The 13,217-nt window shown below is 37.1% G+C and overlaps 1 protein-coding gene across 6 annotated transcripts in view; it reads left to right on the top strand.

Annotated features, from left to right (window-relative positions):
• The first annotated feature begins 1,278 nt into the window (after positions 1 to 1,278).
• The window catches only part of LOC108771351 (Z band alternatively spliced PDZ-motif protein 52), a 33,199-nt gene continuing 21,260 nt past the window's right edge, over positions 1,279 to 13,217 (top strand). For 2 of the 6 annotated variants that reach the window (XM_018536594.1, XM_018536598.1), the window contains exon 1: positions 1,289 to 1,742. In XM_018536594.1, coding sequence (XP_018392096.1) covers positions 1,638 to 1,742 — 105 coding nt within the window. In that variant the 5' untranslated portion in view covers positions 1,289 to 1,637. Of the gene's footprint in view, positions 1,743 to 13,217 lie in introns of all 6 variants that reach the window. The other 4 variants (XM_018536596.1, XM_018536597.1, XM_018536599.1 and 1 more) reach the window with 4 other exon arrangements.

The following is a 13,217-nucleotide window of genomic DNA, read 5'->3' as shown; positions in this document are numbered from 1 at the left end:
TACACTTTAATATACACATCAATGAATAAAAGTCGTTCTTCTTCTAAAAAATATGGGGAACAAATTTAAAAAAAAAAACGATAATCAAGAGAGAATGATCGAAAAAATAAATCTTTTATGGTTTATTTAATTAATGTCTAAAATAGCTTAGAATTTTAAATTTTAATTGATTCGTACAATATTAACTATGTGTATCTTGAATCTTTACAAATAGCAAGACAAAACAAGACTCTTTTGTGCGATAAAGGAAGTATTTAGAAACTCTTTTTAAAAAATTAATCTTAACAGTTTGTCAAAATTTCATGTTACTTTAAAATAATTAGACCACGTCGAACAAAGCCAGAGAAAGAGAAAGGGTGACGTAATTAGTAGCGAAGAGGAACGGAAAAGACGCAAAATACTTGCGCGGTCTTTTTATCACGGTCATCGAGATGGTCAACTCGACATTCCCGATTCTGTTCCATCCTTTTCCCGTGATCTAGTCCTCTTCTTTCCGCCCCGGCGTTATATCTTATTGCGTATATCTTCCGCCCCTTGATTCCCATCACCGCGGTGTAAGAAGCACCTTGCACGGTGCACCGGACGCAACGTTTGTGGACGTGTTCGGTCGACAGAATTCTGGGAATTTTATAATGGATAATAATAATAAACAATTTATCCATATAGCAGTCTTATAGATTAACTTATTATTAGTAATTTTAATCGGTTATTTTGATAATAAATTGAGGGAACGTTTAATTTTCTCCTTTTACTCTTTAGCCCCGCGCTACCTTGATTCTTTAGCCTCTATTTAGGACGTCGCTCAATCGCATTCCGTCGCAGACTATTATTCCGCGACCTTGTTTCAGAATCCAATTGTCTTCGCTTCGTAACTTCGCAAAGATGGTCGTCACCCAAAGAATTCGCACAGTTTGGATATTAAGAAAAATTCCAGCGAAACCAATTTACATTGTAAAGGAATGAATGATTTCCGTTTTGTTCCCCTTGCGCTAATAAGAAAACTGCTGAATCCGGATATCTTCTCGAACAATTTCAGACTCAAACAGAAAACTGTTCTGTCAGAGAATCCAAGCGCTGATTTTGAAATCAGTCGGAACTTAATACTCCTTCAATGAAATTTCGTGATACATTTTCACGGTATGTCGCTGTCCGAAGAGATTTCTTGCCAGAACATAATAATAAATTTGTCTCTCTTTCTCTGTATATCCCCCGCCAGCTGTCCTCTATCAACCATACATTTCCCTCCTTCTTCCTGCTGGCTCCCTCCTGCTATTCCTTCCCTTTCCTTCCGCGCTCACGTACTCCTCCTCTTCGTTCCGAATCGCGTGGCGAGGAGGCCCCGCTGTCCGACTGACCGTCCTCGGCGCCTCTTATACCTTTACTCCGGTCTGCGCGTTCTTCAGGGAACGTACGTGCCCGTTTCACGTTCCACTCGAGAGAGCGCGATACATATACCCCCCTTTTATAGAGTACGTACATACGCAAACGGCCAACGAACGGACATTGTCGACCCAATTGTCAGTGGTGCATCGCGAAGGTAGCTGAACCGAGCTAGGGCTCGTTCACCGATAGCCGTCGACAGTTCTCGAGATCGTTTACCTCGACATACGAGCGACAAGTTCGGGCAAGACAGTGATATGGCACAACTGATCAGCGTCAAGCTGTCCAGGTTCGACGGGTCCCCTTGGGGTTTCCGTTTGCAAGGCGGCAAGGATTTCGGCACACCGCTCATCGTCCAAAAGGTGAGTCAATCTGAATCGTCTATTTCATGACAGAATTTTATATCAGTTACGATATTTATTTTCAAGTATTTTATCAACTGTGATACGAATACGAGTGATAACGTATAAGGGTCTTCCATAAGTCTCTTTATAACATATTTCTCATACTAAATATTAAACTAGCGTTACAATATTCGTAAAATATGTATTAAAAAATTGTCCAATCATTACATTAATATATAAAATATTATATCATACAAAACAAATTCTAACAGATAATCCACATATTATGCTATATTTTTATTTTAAATACGTTAAATATCGTGTACCTAATGACGCAAGGATATACATGACATTACGATCGAGATTTAAATGCGCGAGATTCAAATGTGTTTTATATTTTTCCATGAGTTTCTGCTGACGAATACGCTTCCTATTCACGGACCTGTTTACACGTTCTGCCTCCTATCTCAATGATTGCTTATTACATATAACGTTTTTTGAATATCATTGAATCATCACGAAAGAATCGCGAGAGACTTTTTGAGGGAGCGTTTTCAAGAAGCCACTTGAGTTGGATCTCAAGTTGACTGTGGCAGAAGCAGTAGTAAAAATATTTCATGCAGCCGTTTATATATAGCGATGTTTTATATGGCTATTTTCATCTGCTGTTCCTTGTCGTTCGCCTCTACAACGTTTCTCGATAGTCGAATAATTCGACAGTAGAGAGGATCGGGCCTCGATGTCACGAAATGCCGATCGTAAAATTAAGAGAAGCTATACAATACTTCCGCGTGCATTCACTTCTAGACTTCTTTCTCGTTTGTATATTTCCCTTCGCGTGTTGCTCGCAAGATATCAATTGCCACAACTCGAGCAGAATAGGATTTTCATTGAACACGAGGATCGATCAATGTTCCTATTTGACAATTGGAATCATCGCGAGTAAAACGCTTCCTCTATTGCAGCGATTAATCTCTCTTGAGACGTCGACGTGCATTTTCTATTGTGTAGTCCAATATCCGTATATAATTTATTTTAATTACAATAAAATCTTACAAACATATGATCAGATTTTATTATAACTAAAATACATTTATTATGTTACGTAATTCAATTATAACGCATATATGTGATACCTTCGTCGTACCATTGGAGATTTTTTATAAATTTTGTGATGTAAATTTATCCTGTGGCGTGTGAATGAACATTTGTGAATCTCCGATACGCGGAAGCGGATAACGATAATGAACTCCGAGAGCAAGATGAGCGGGATGAAAGTGAAACGCAAACGGAATCCCTCGCGACTCGTCCTCGGAAATGAAATCAAAGGCTGAAGTTGACAGGCGGACGGCACGTGTTGATGTTTCGTAATACGAACCCCTCGTTCTCTTCAGCGTGCGATCTAAAATATCAAAATCAATTACCATGAAAATCAGAATGTTGAAACCGCCTCTTGTTTTACGCGACGAAACACATTTCGAATACACCCAATTCGTAGAAAATATCATCTAAAATCAGACTCTTCCTTTAAAGTTTGTCCAATTTGAAATAAAATTTAGAAAACTGTTAAAAATCCGAGCAGTTTATCTAATCATTATCGCACTGTTTATCATTATTCTCTTCCCTCTCTCAGCGAATCTCTCAGCGTTGACACTACAATCAGCAGAACTCACGTTTTCAAAAGGATAGCCGAAAGCGAATTTTTCTGTACGAGCTTTTTGTAGCCCTTCACGACCGTGAGACATGATCGGGGGTGTTTTGATATTACGATCTAGAGGAGCCACGTATGCATTACGTAATGCAGTAGCAAATGCCAAATTATTTCACGCGCATCGGCAGAAATCGTTGCCAACTACGTGCGAAACGCCGGGCTCGTCGCCGCCGTCGCCACCACCGCCGCCTCCGTCGTGTTTTGGCGATGCTTGGCGCTGTAACACGAGAAGCTTTTGGCGAACATGTAGAGTCACTCCGCGGATTCTTTCCCGAGCGTAACTTTTTCCGAGCGTTCGAGCAGCGTTATACGACCATAAGCGCTATTATTAAGAAATGTTGGCACGCGAGTGCCAATGTCGAGAGCAGCGGCGACCGTCGCTAATTTAGCGACAGCTTTCACGCGCGAAACTGAGAAATTCGACGACATTCTCGTGCTACTGTAGTCAATAATTTCCCGCGCGAACGTTTTGTTGACAGAAGTATGTTTACGCTATTTCGTCTACGCGTCATATTTGAAAACCTCGGATTGTTGTAAAGTTCACTTCGCTCCGAAGGCCGCTCGCGGGCGATATCTAAAACGCAACTATTACAAAATACACGCGTAATAATCGTTAATTAAATAATAATCCAAAATGTGTAAATATTGTCATTATGAAGTCTTACTCCAAAACAAAGGATTGAAAATTAAGCTACTCTTTTTATAAAAATGGTTTGACTCAAGTTTTCACTCTTTATATGTATAGTGATTCCACTCCAAAAATTTAAAGAACATGTAACTCTCATACAAATAATAATGTGCAGAACTTCGTATTTGATTCTTGAGAAAAATATGTATTTTTGTGTGTTCTGCATGAAATATATATTTGATTGAAAAAAATGGTCTGATCGGATTAAATAATAATTCCGATAGAAAATGAACGAATCAGAATTTTCCGGTTAAATTTACTAGAAATCTAGTTGAAATAACTAGAATTGCGATTGATATAATTATTCTGATAGAAATAAAAATGCTATTAGATTTCACTAGAAATATTGTATCAACCAGAATTCCGGATTATCTTAACTAGAATTCTAATAAACTTGATCAGAAAATTCCGAATCGTCCATTTTCAACCAGAAATTTTTTTCAGTGCAAGAACGGCAGATTCCTCGAGTCTCCTGTTCGCACACTCAGACCGTTTCGCGGATAGTAACGCGTTTTGGTAAAAGACCTCGTCGCGATATCGCGCGATCGAGTTCAAGTACCTCGGGTTGCGAAGTAGAAATCGCATATCGACGATCGCCTCTCCGCGTGAATCTGCGCGAGACGCTTTGACACCGTCGGACTCATATTTCTCGCCTTTCCGAGAAAGCCTGGGGGCGGCCGGACGCTCGCCGTATTTGCGGCCTCGTAAAATAAACGAACCACGTGGTGCACTACGAAGAAGGCCAAGTTCGAAACGCCGATTACGAACAAAATCATTTAGCGCAGCCGCGATAACTCTTCTAACCCTTCGAATAATTGATCATACGCGTTTTCTTCGGAGTGTCGACAAGGAAATGCAATGTCGACATCCGCGAATTATCTGTATGCTACCGTCGGCAATTCTGAAACACAATATTTGCACAATATTTTACGCAAGATGAAAATCAGACAATTCGACAAGAACTTCATTTTTCGTTTCATAGTTACTCGTTTTTATCGATTCTGTCAGATTTCTTGCTTGTATAGAGACAAAATTGAAAATTGTTTTATAAATTGCTTTAGTGATAAAAATTATTAAGTTATTAAATAAAATAATATGCACCTCTTTCTCCTTTTTTCAACATTTTCATCAAAAATTGACATATATACACGGATTAAATGTATTACTATGGCATTATTATAATTATCACGTGACTTTCCGATCCCTACAATGCTATATTATTCGCGTAGAGATTCCGTGTGACAATTCCGTGATTTTGTTTTGAAAGTTGGAAAAATGCGCTCACGAGGATTAGCTCCGATGAGGAAGAGAAGAAGGGAGAGCATCGTCGTACGTCGCTGGTAATCCGAGGCAAATTATTTGGGCGTTCTATTTCTAGAAGGTGCCTTTGCGAAATCCGCGCGAGTCGGGTCGGGCCTCGCTCGCCACGATGATGGCAGCGATTTCGACGGCGACGTCGTCTTCACGGGACCCACGTTTTCTTTTCGAGACAAATAATGCGGCCGCGTGTATCCGGTTTACAATCCCGTTGAAAAGAAATCGTAACGATTTCTGTCGGCCAGCGCGGACAGAAAAATATTTAGACTCGCATTTTTGGAGGCTGCAGCGTAAAAGATGTTAGGACGCGTTTAACGTGATTTATGAGTAAATATGGACAACATAAGCACGCGAACCTCATCGATCATCACGGCAATAAATATTTCCATCAGTAGACCGACCAAACTCGTGTAAATCGACAAAAATACATATCTCCTCCTATTTACGAGATAGGAATAGTAAGCAAATATCGAGGGATATCTCCAATATAATCTTAGATACGAAGAGTTCACGTGACTCCGATTTTCTTGATGTATTTTCTATTATAACGAATACAACGAAATACCAACAATATATAATTTTAGTACAGTATAGTATAAAGAAAGCAAACGAAACTTTTTTATATTCAATGATGTGTAAAATATTAATTCTAATTTTAATGAAATGATCGTTTATGTATCAGTTGTAATAATTTAGTGTAATTTACTGTGCACTCTCATAATACATTTTAATTTTTTAAAATGGTACTTTAGTATCATATTCCTTGTGTGTGCATATATATATTGTATAAAATATATTATATATAATATGATATATATTATTAAAATATACATAAACATATATATTATTAAAATCTTTCTTGTTTTAAAACTGTTTCATACGTCATTTTTATACATTATTTGAATAGATAATGAAGTGGCGAGTGGTATCGGACATCTTAAGTAGTCGGCGAGATTTGGTTTCTGACAGCTGCGTTTTGTTCTAAAATATGGGAAAGGTACGAAGCATAGATCCCCTATGGTTTGTACCAAGATAAATGGGAAAAAGAGAACATGATATTATTATTAAGAAAGTAAGAAATAAAGAAAAATATAGGACGAGTGAATGGTATTCTATATAGTATTTAAGTAAAACTATATTAAGAGATAAATTAAAAGCTATTGAAGTAGAACAGAAGATAGCATTAAAACCATGTACACAACGGTGAAGCCTAACCTAACCAGAAAAATATATTAAAAAAAATATATTTTAATTTAATACCATCTTCCCATTAAAAAAAAAAACAAGAAAATATAATATTTAAAATCTTGGCTATTTTCCATTAAAAAGAATAAAAAGTATTTTTAAATATAAGAATATATTATTTCATATTCGATCTTTCTCTATGATTTTTCAAAAATTAGGATTTGCTATGCGGCAGTTTTTATCGTGAAATATTTTTCTTGCAAAAACGAGAGATTCTATCTGTTTGCGTTTTCCGTGATTCCACGGTTAGTGCATCGTTGCGGTGGTGCATCAAAGCGTGGGTGTTCGCATTACATGAATATTTTGCTGGAAAACGACGAACACGCACGAGTATTACGTTATCGCATCACAGAAGGACTCGACACGAATTGCGAACGTTAGACGATTGCGACGTCATGCCGTTGATAAGAATTTTTCCAGGTGCGAGGGGACCGCTGCAAGTGAAAGGCGCGACGAGAGAAAAAGACCTGGTTTCAAAAGAATTTTTCGGCGTTTACTAACGTCACGCACACATGGCGTTGACCTGATAACTACATATCGTTTTGTTAATTAAACTGGACTTCCTTATGCGTTATATGCATAATGGAAGTTTAACGAGGCCATGCAGGAAGACATTTTGCATTACGCCTTAATGTTTATATAGGTGTATTATTTATTGACTACACTGGATAAGAAAATTTTATTACAAGCAATTGGCGGAATGAGATAAATTAATAAATTCATCTATCAATTTTAATTGACAATTTTACACCTTTGTCTCAATTTTTTAGACAATTTCGATGAATTCAATCTATAAATAAAACTTCTAAATAAATCTTCTTTCTGATAAAGGTGAATATACGGTGTGTGGCAACAGTTGACGATTTGCCAAACACGTGGGTGATTTAACGCGAGAATAGATGTATTAGATTACGTTATCGTGAAAAGAAAATTTTTATAATAATATTCCATCTTCATCAATACTCGTATAGTAACACAATAAAGGAGCTCATTAAATGTAAAAAGGACTGTATTGTTTTTTTTTTTTTTTACAAAAATAATCGCTTTCAGGAATATCGCGTTCCAATTGCGATACAAATCTATGCAATCATTTTTGCTGTTGGCAAAATTTGAAACAAGTGTCAACGTATACATTGCAAAAACAATCGTTTGTCTTAATTCGATAAATGTCATTGTATAAAAATAGACTAGAAGCGTTCTCTATAGAGCTGTTGGACAGAAAGTTAAGCATTATCTTCTTAATTTTTTAAAATAATTAAAATTAATTATCAATATGCCCATATTCTCGTAATTAAGGTAATTAAAAAGTTGTAAAAATTGCAAGAAGCGCTACACGAAAATGTTAAGCAACACTCAAAAAAATAATCTTCATTTTTAAGCGATTAAGCTATCTAGTGACAACGTGTAAGTATCATTATTAATGATAATAGCGTCAAGTGGGAGTTTTTAGATACAGAAAGGTGGTGTGTTCATCGAAAATCTCAAATCTTATCTGGTTTCTTATCAAGCAGGAAGCGCTCCTCGGTTTCTATTTCACGTAAATATTTGACTTTTTCATCGACTATCTAAAATTATCCCTTCGAGCAGTGCTTCGACTGTGCGAATGCGAGTTCTGTTTACGCGGCTGCATCCGCACCATTGCGCGCGATGCAACTGGGAAATTACGACGCGATATGTTTGCAGAGCGTGAGGCGAGAGTGAATCGGATTTCGCGCGCAGGATGTTCACGGCTGTCGTAATGGGCCAATCGTGGTGATTCGACCGAACGACGACATCGATGAGGGCGGAAGACGAGAAATCCAATTTGGATTTCCGCGAAGTGCATTCGCGTGCGATTTGTCGCGTTTAAATGAGGACAGAAACCGAGAAAATCGTCCGTGAATCCTCGGCCAACGATCCAAGAGCGACAAACTCGCTTGCAAGCCAATTTGCTTTCTCCTGCTTATGTCACGAAAAACTGCATAATTTTTCGCAGTTCTCACACAATATATAAATAGTAACAAAGTAATATAACAGCATTATTAGCCGACACAAATCAAGTTAATTAATTAAAATTATTCTACATTTATCACCATTAAAAAATAATTTACTTGTAAATACTAATAATTTTATGTTTAAAATTAATGCGTGACGTGTGAAAGAACAAGATAATTAATTGCTCACATTGTGTATAGCAATTAAAATTAATCGCTTATAGCATCACAGGTAATTAAGTTAATTAGTTATGATAAATTAAATCCCTACACGTGTAACATCATTGTATGTTCTCAGAAAAGAACAGAGAGCAGTGATTAATTTCCATTGTTTTTACAAGAGTTATGCATATTTTATACGTAAATGTGGCACGAATTTAAATTCCTGTGAGACGAAAACTCGGGATTTTTGGCTGCTCTAGCGAACCAGGTGATATTCGGAAGAGTGGAGTAAGAATATAAGAAAGAAAAAGAATGTGGAGAGAGGCGAGCATAGTGGTGAGAGATTTGCGTTGCGTAGGTGTCTTGGCTCAACTCTTTTAAAGATTCGAGCGAGAGGACGACATTGCGCACGATACAACGACGTTCCGAAAATGCAAAACAAAATATTCTTCATATCAACAGACAGACGATAACGCTCCGTGCATTCTTTTAATTGTTATTATAATTCTTAAATATAAAAAATCTAAATATAAGTATCCAAATTGTGAATATATAAGTGTCAGCATATATAATATTATATATAAACCTTAATTTATAGATAGTCCCCGATTCTTCGGGGAATTTCAAATGCCAACGAAAATGACTCAATCATGACGTAAGAAGGTCAAATTTACATCTCAAATAAAAACGTTTCGACACATTTTTGAAAAATTATCGCACAAAGCAAGCATCAATTTCAATAACATTATGATAGCATTATGATAGCATTCGCGACAAATGATATTGGAATGATACGTGATGAGAATAACGCGGATACTTTGCGAAAGATCGAGTCATGCGTGCGGCAAACGGTAGCGAAAGAGAGGAGAAGAAAAAAAAGTCTCGGCGACTCGACGAGACGCCACGGTGAGAAATAAAAGCGATATTTTTATATCCACAGGAGTAAGCTCGGTGGCGCGCGTCCGCCACCGGGCCTCAGCCTCTATTAATATCCACGGACTGGGCTTCCTCTCAGGCATTCGTAGCAAACTCTCTTTGCACGAGCAGTAACGGCGAGATGTGATTGGCCGCCGGAGGAATGAAATTTCCCCGAAAAAAATTCCAGCCAGTCGCAATTTGGAAAAAGATCGTTGTCAGTAGATATCTAATTGTAAGATATAAATATGTAATAGAGCGAATTCGTTCACTTTTATCACACTAGAGTAGAGAGTGCGTACTAAAAGCTACATGAAATTCACAAAATTAAAAATATGTAAACATTTAAATACCCAATAATGATATTGTTATGTTATTTAAGATAATACAAGTGTATTATTTCATTGTTACAGTTGATTATATTATGCATTTAAATATTTTATATAAATTAGATGAAATAAAGACAATTGTGTGTGTGTGTGTGTGTGTGATAATAACGGTGTATGTATTAATAGAAATCAAATTGAGAGACTTTTTAAATTAGAATTATCGAACAATATCGTTTTGCAAGTAAATGAAGAATAATGTAAAAGAATTGATACAATAGATATTAAATTAATTAATTCTCAAATAGTTTAAACCGAATAAAACACTTTTTAAAAAATGAATATAATAAGCGACTAATAAATCGGCGGGAAACTCGGCGAGTGAAATTGTATCTCGATGACGAAGCCGAAGTTTTCAGTGCACCGTTGTCGTAAATGTCGATTCGATTTCGAGAATGAGGAGAAGATAGTGGGAGGCGGTCGTGGGAAACGTGCCAAAAGTCGTGGCAGAAATCGGTCTTCTCCCGTTTGTTTGTCGTGGCCATACCACCTCGTGAATCCATTGGTAACGCGACACCCCCATCGCGCCGGCGGTTGTGTCATGATTACGATCGCCGGATAGTCGAACTTTGCGTTGAACTATATATACATTCGCGAATCCGCGTCGTAGAAAAACAAAACCAATAGTATCAGGCGCCATATGTCTTCGTCGCGCGCGTAAACATTTGTTCGGTTTTACTAAAAGAACGCGAAGGCAAAATGCTTGAATTTTCAAATTAAACTACTGCCAATCAAAACTAAATTCGAAAGCTGATCATATAATAATCATATAATATTTTTTAAAACGTGCATTTATAAAATTTCAGTTTTTTTTTTCAATTCTAAATATTTGGTATAATATTGACTCAATAAAATATTTTATTCAATATAAAGTTTCTCCTTAAAATGAAGGCGATAAGAACACTTGCGTTTTTAATGGAAAAATTTAATTAAAGTCGATAAAAAAAGTCTTATAAAAGATAATATAGGAAACTGGGGCTTTCTTGGCACGTAATTCCATCTTGTCAATGATTCAACTAGACTAGGTGAATAACGAGCAGGAGAATTCATCACATCTAAGTGCACTCAACGATGCAATCCAGGATGAAATCATCGCCGTATTTATGCTGAGTTGAGTTTATGTTAAAACGCGCGTGACAAACGTCATCGTTCGTCACTTTTTACAGACGGTTTTTGACATGAGCTCATCATGTGCCGGAATTCCTGAAGTTATCAGAATTCATTCATCAGAAATGATTCACCCAGGCACCGAAACGTACCCTCTCGCATGCACGTACTCTTCCTTTCGTTGCGGTCGGCGACGCGTATACAAATATTAGCTTAAATGCTTCGAGGAACCCCGACGGTCTGATGAATCAAGAGAGTTGACTGAAAACGTTTTCAGTATTTTTTTTTTTTTTTTCCGTGATCGTCGAGTAACTCACCCGCGTTTACGCGCAAACAAACACTCGCGCCGTGTTTGCGAAAACCGATCGCTCTCCGCTTCGCGAAATAATCGCAAACGGATTCGTTCGGCTTGAGACGGAAATATTTCCGTTCTCCGAAGTTGCAATATTCCATTTTCTTATACTTTTTAGATTTTATTGGTTTTGTTTAAAAAAAATTTAAAGACGTAGGAAATTCGAAAGCTCACGATTACTAGTAATACTATGAAAGAAAAGAAAGTGATTTTTGCAGAGAAGTTAAATTGAAGAGATTTTAAACGAAATTAATTCCGCTTCGAACGGTCTTTAAATCTCTCTCGAGTGTCACACGCGTTCACACTGATCTCGAATGCATTCTGACGGTGTACTCCTCTATATACAATCCTTTGTGATTCCTTTCAACTGTCTCCTCCGTCATGCCGACTCATACGCACCTCTGAGAATCGATTTTACTTTCACGGTCCCGTTGACCTCCGTTTTCTCGTTTTCGTCCCGTGACACTCGGTATGCCGTGGGTGATCATAATCGCACTTCTGAAACTATTCTCAATTTCAAATCTTCCCGCATCGATATGCATCTCTGTACGAGAATTAAACATAAAATAAGAATCAGATTGGCCCAAGAAATCTTTTACAGTAATATTAATTGTTTTAAGAATCTATCACACAGATCGACATCGTCGATATTTGGCACTTTGCAAATGATACCGCATGATTTTTCGCGCATCATATACGGTTATGCATTCGTCTATTGTTATACTTTACGGTAATAACAACGAACGGTTTGTTTGAAGAGATAAGATCAATGTGCGTGTACGCGGTCAACCGTGCGTCGATAATTTCGGTCTGACGTCTATTTCTCCTACCACAAGAGCCGGCGAAGGCATTTAGCTTAGTTTCTCTTCGATATTTATTTCGTCATCGCCGCATCGATATATCCGACCTCGAAGTGAAATGACTCAAGCAATAACAAAGGTCGAACAACATATTCTGTTTCTTTCCGCGTTTAAATATATATTATATAATATAAAAGTATTAATATAAAATACATTTCAGTAAAATAACTTTTTGCTTATATAATTTTATGAAATATTTACGATTTAAACGGTCATTTTTATTCTGTTTAATCTACTTCTTAAATACATTCATATATATATATACTGTGCAGCTGTATAATTAAAATATAACAAAATTTAACACTGCAACATTTATATCAATTATTATAATATTACTGTACTGACGCATCCAAGAAATTTTGCAAAGTAATAGATCGTTAAAATACAATTCCCAGAAACTGAAACGTATAACAATAACAATAAAACATTAACGTACGCAGTTAAATTGTAAAGTTAAACGTTCTCATATTAATCGCGATTTAAAAGTGTGCTGAAAATGCATACGTTTCGAAGTTTCTCTCGATACATCGACCAAGGAAACCACCGTATGCAGAAAAATGTGAAACGCGTCTCGCGTTTCTGCACGTTTTGCCGGCATAAAATGCAACTGGTTCGCACGAATGCATTCCCTGTCGGCGCGGCGTTTTTGAGGGTGTTGCACGTATGAACGAGCCTTAAGAGTCCTCGTCCTGAGCTTAAGTGAGACAGAGAAAATAAAGGAGAGAGAGAGAGAGAGAGAGAGAGAGAGAGAGAGAGAGAGAGAGAGAGAGAGAGAGA

This window comes from Cyphomyrmex costatus, unplaced genomic scaffold (assembly GCF_001594065.2).
Source record: "Cyphomyrmex costatus isolate MS0001 unplaced genomic scaffold, Ccosl1.0 scaffold157, whole genome shotgun sequence".
NCBI lineage: Eukaryota > Metazoa > Arthropoda > Insecta > Hymenoptera > Formicidae > Cyphomyrmex > Cyphomyrmex costatus.
The sequence above is the reverse complement of the archived record's forward strand: the minus strand, read 5'-3'. Positions and strand labels throughout refer to the sequence as shown.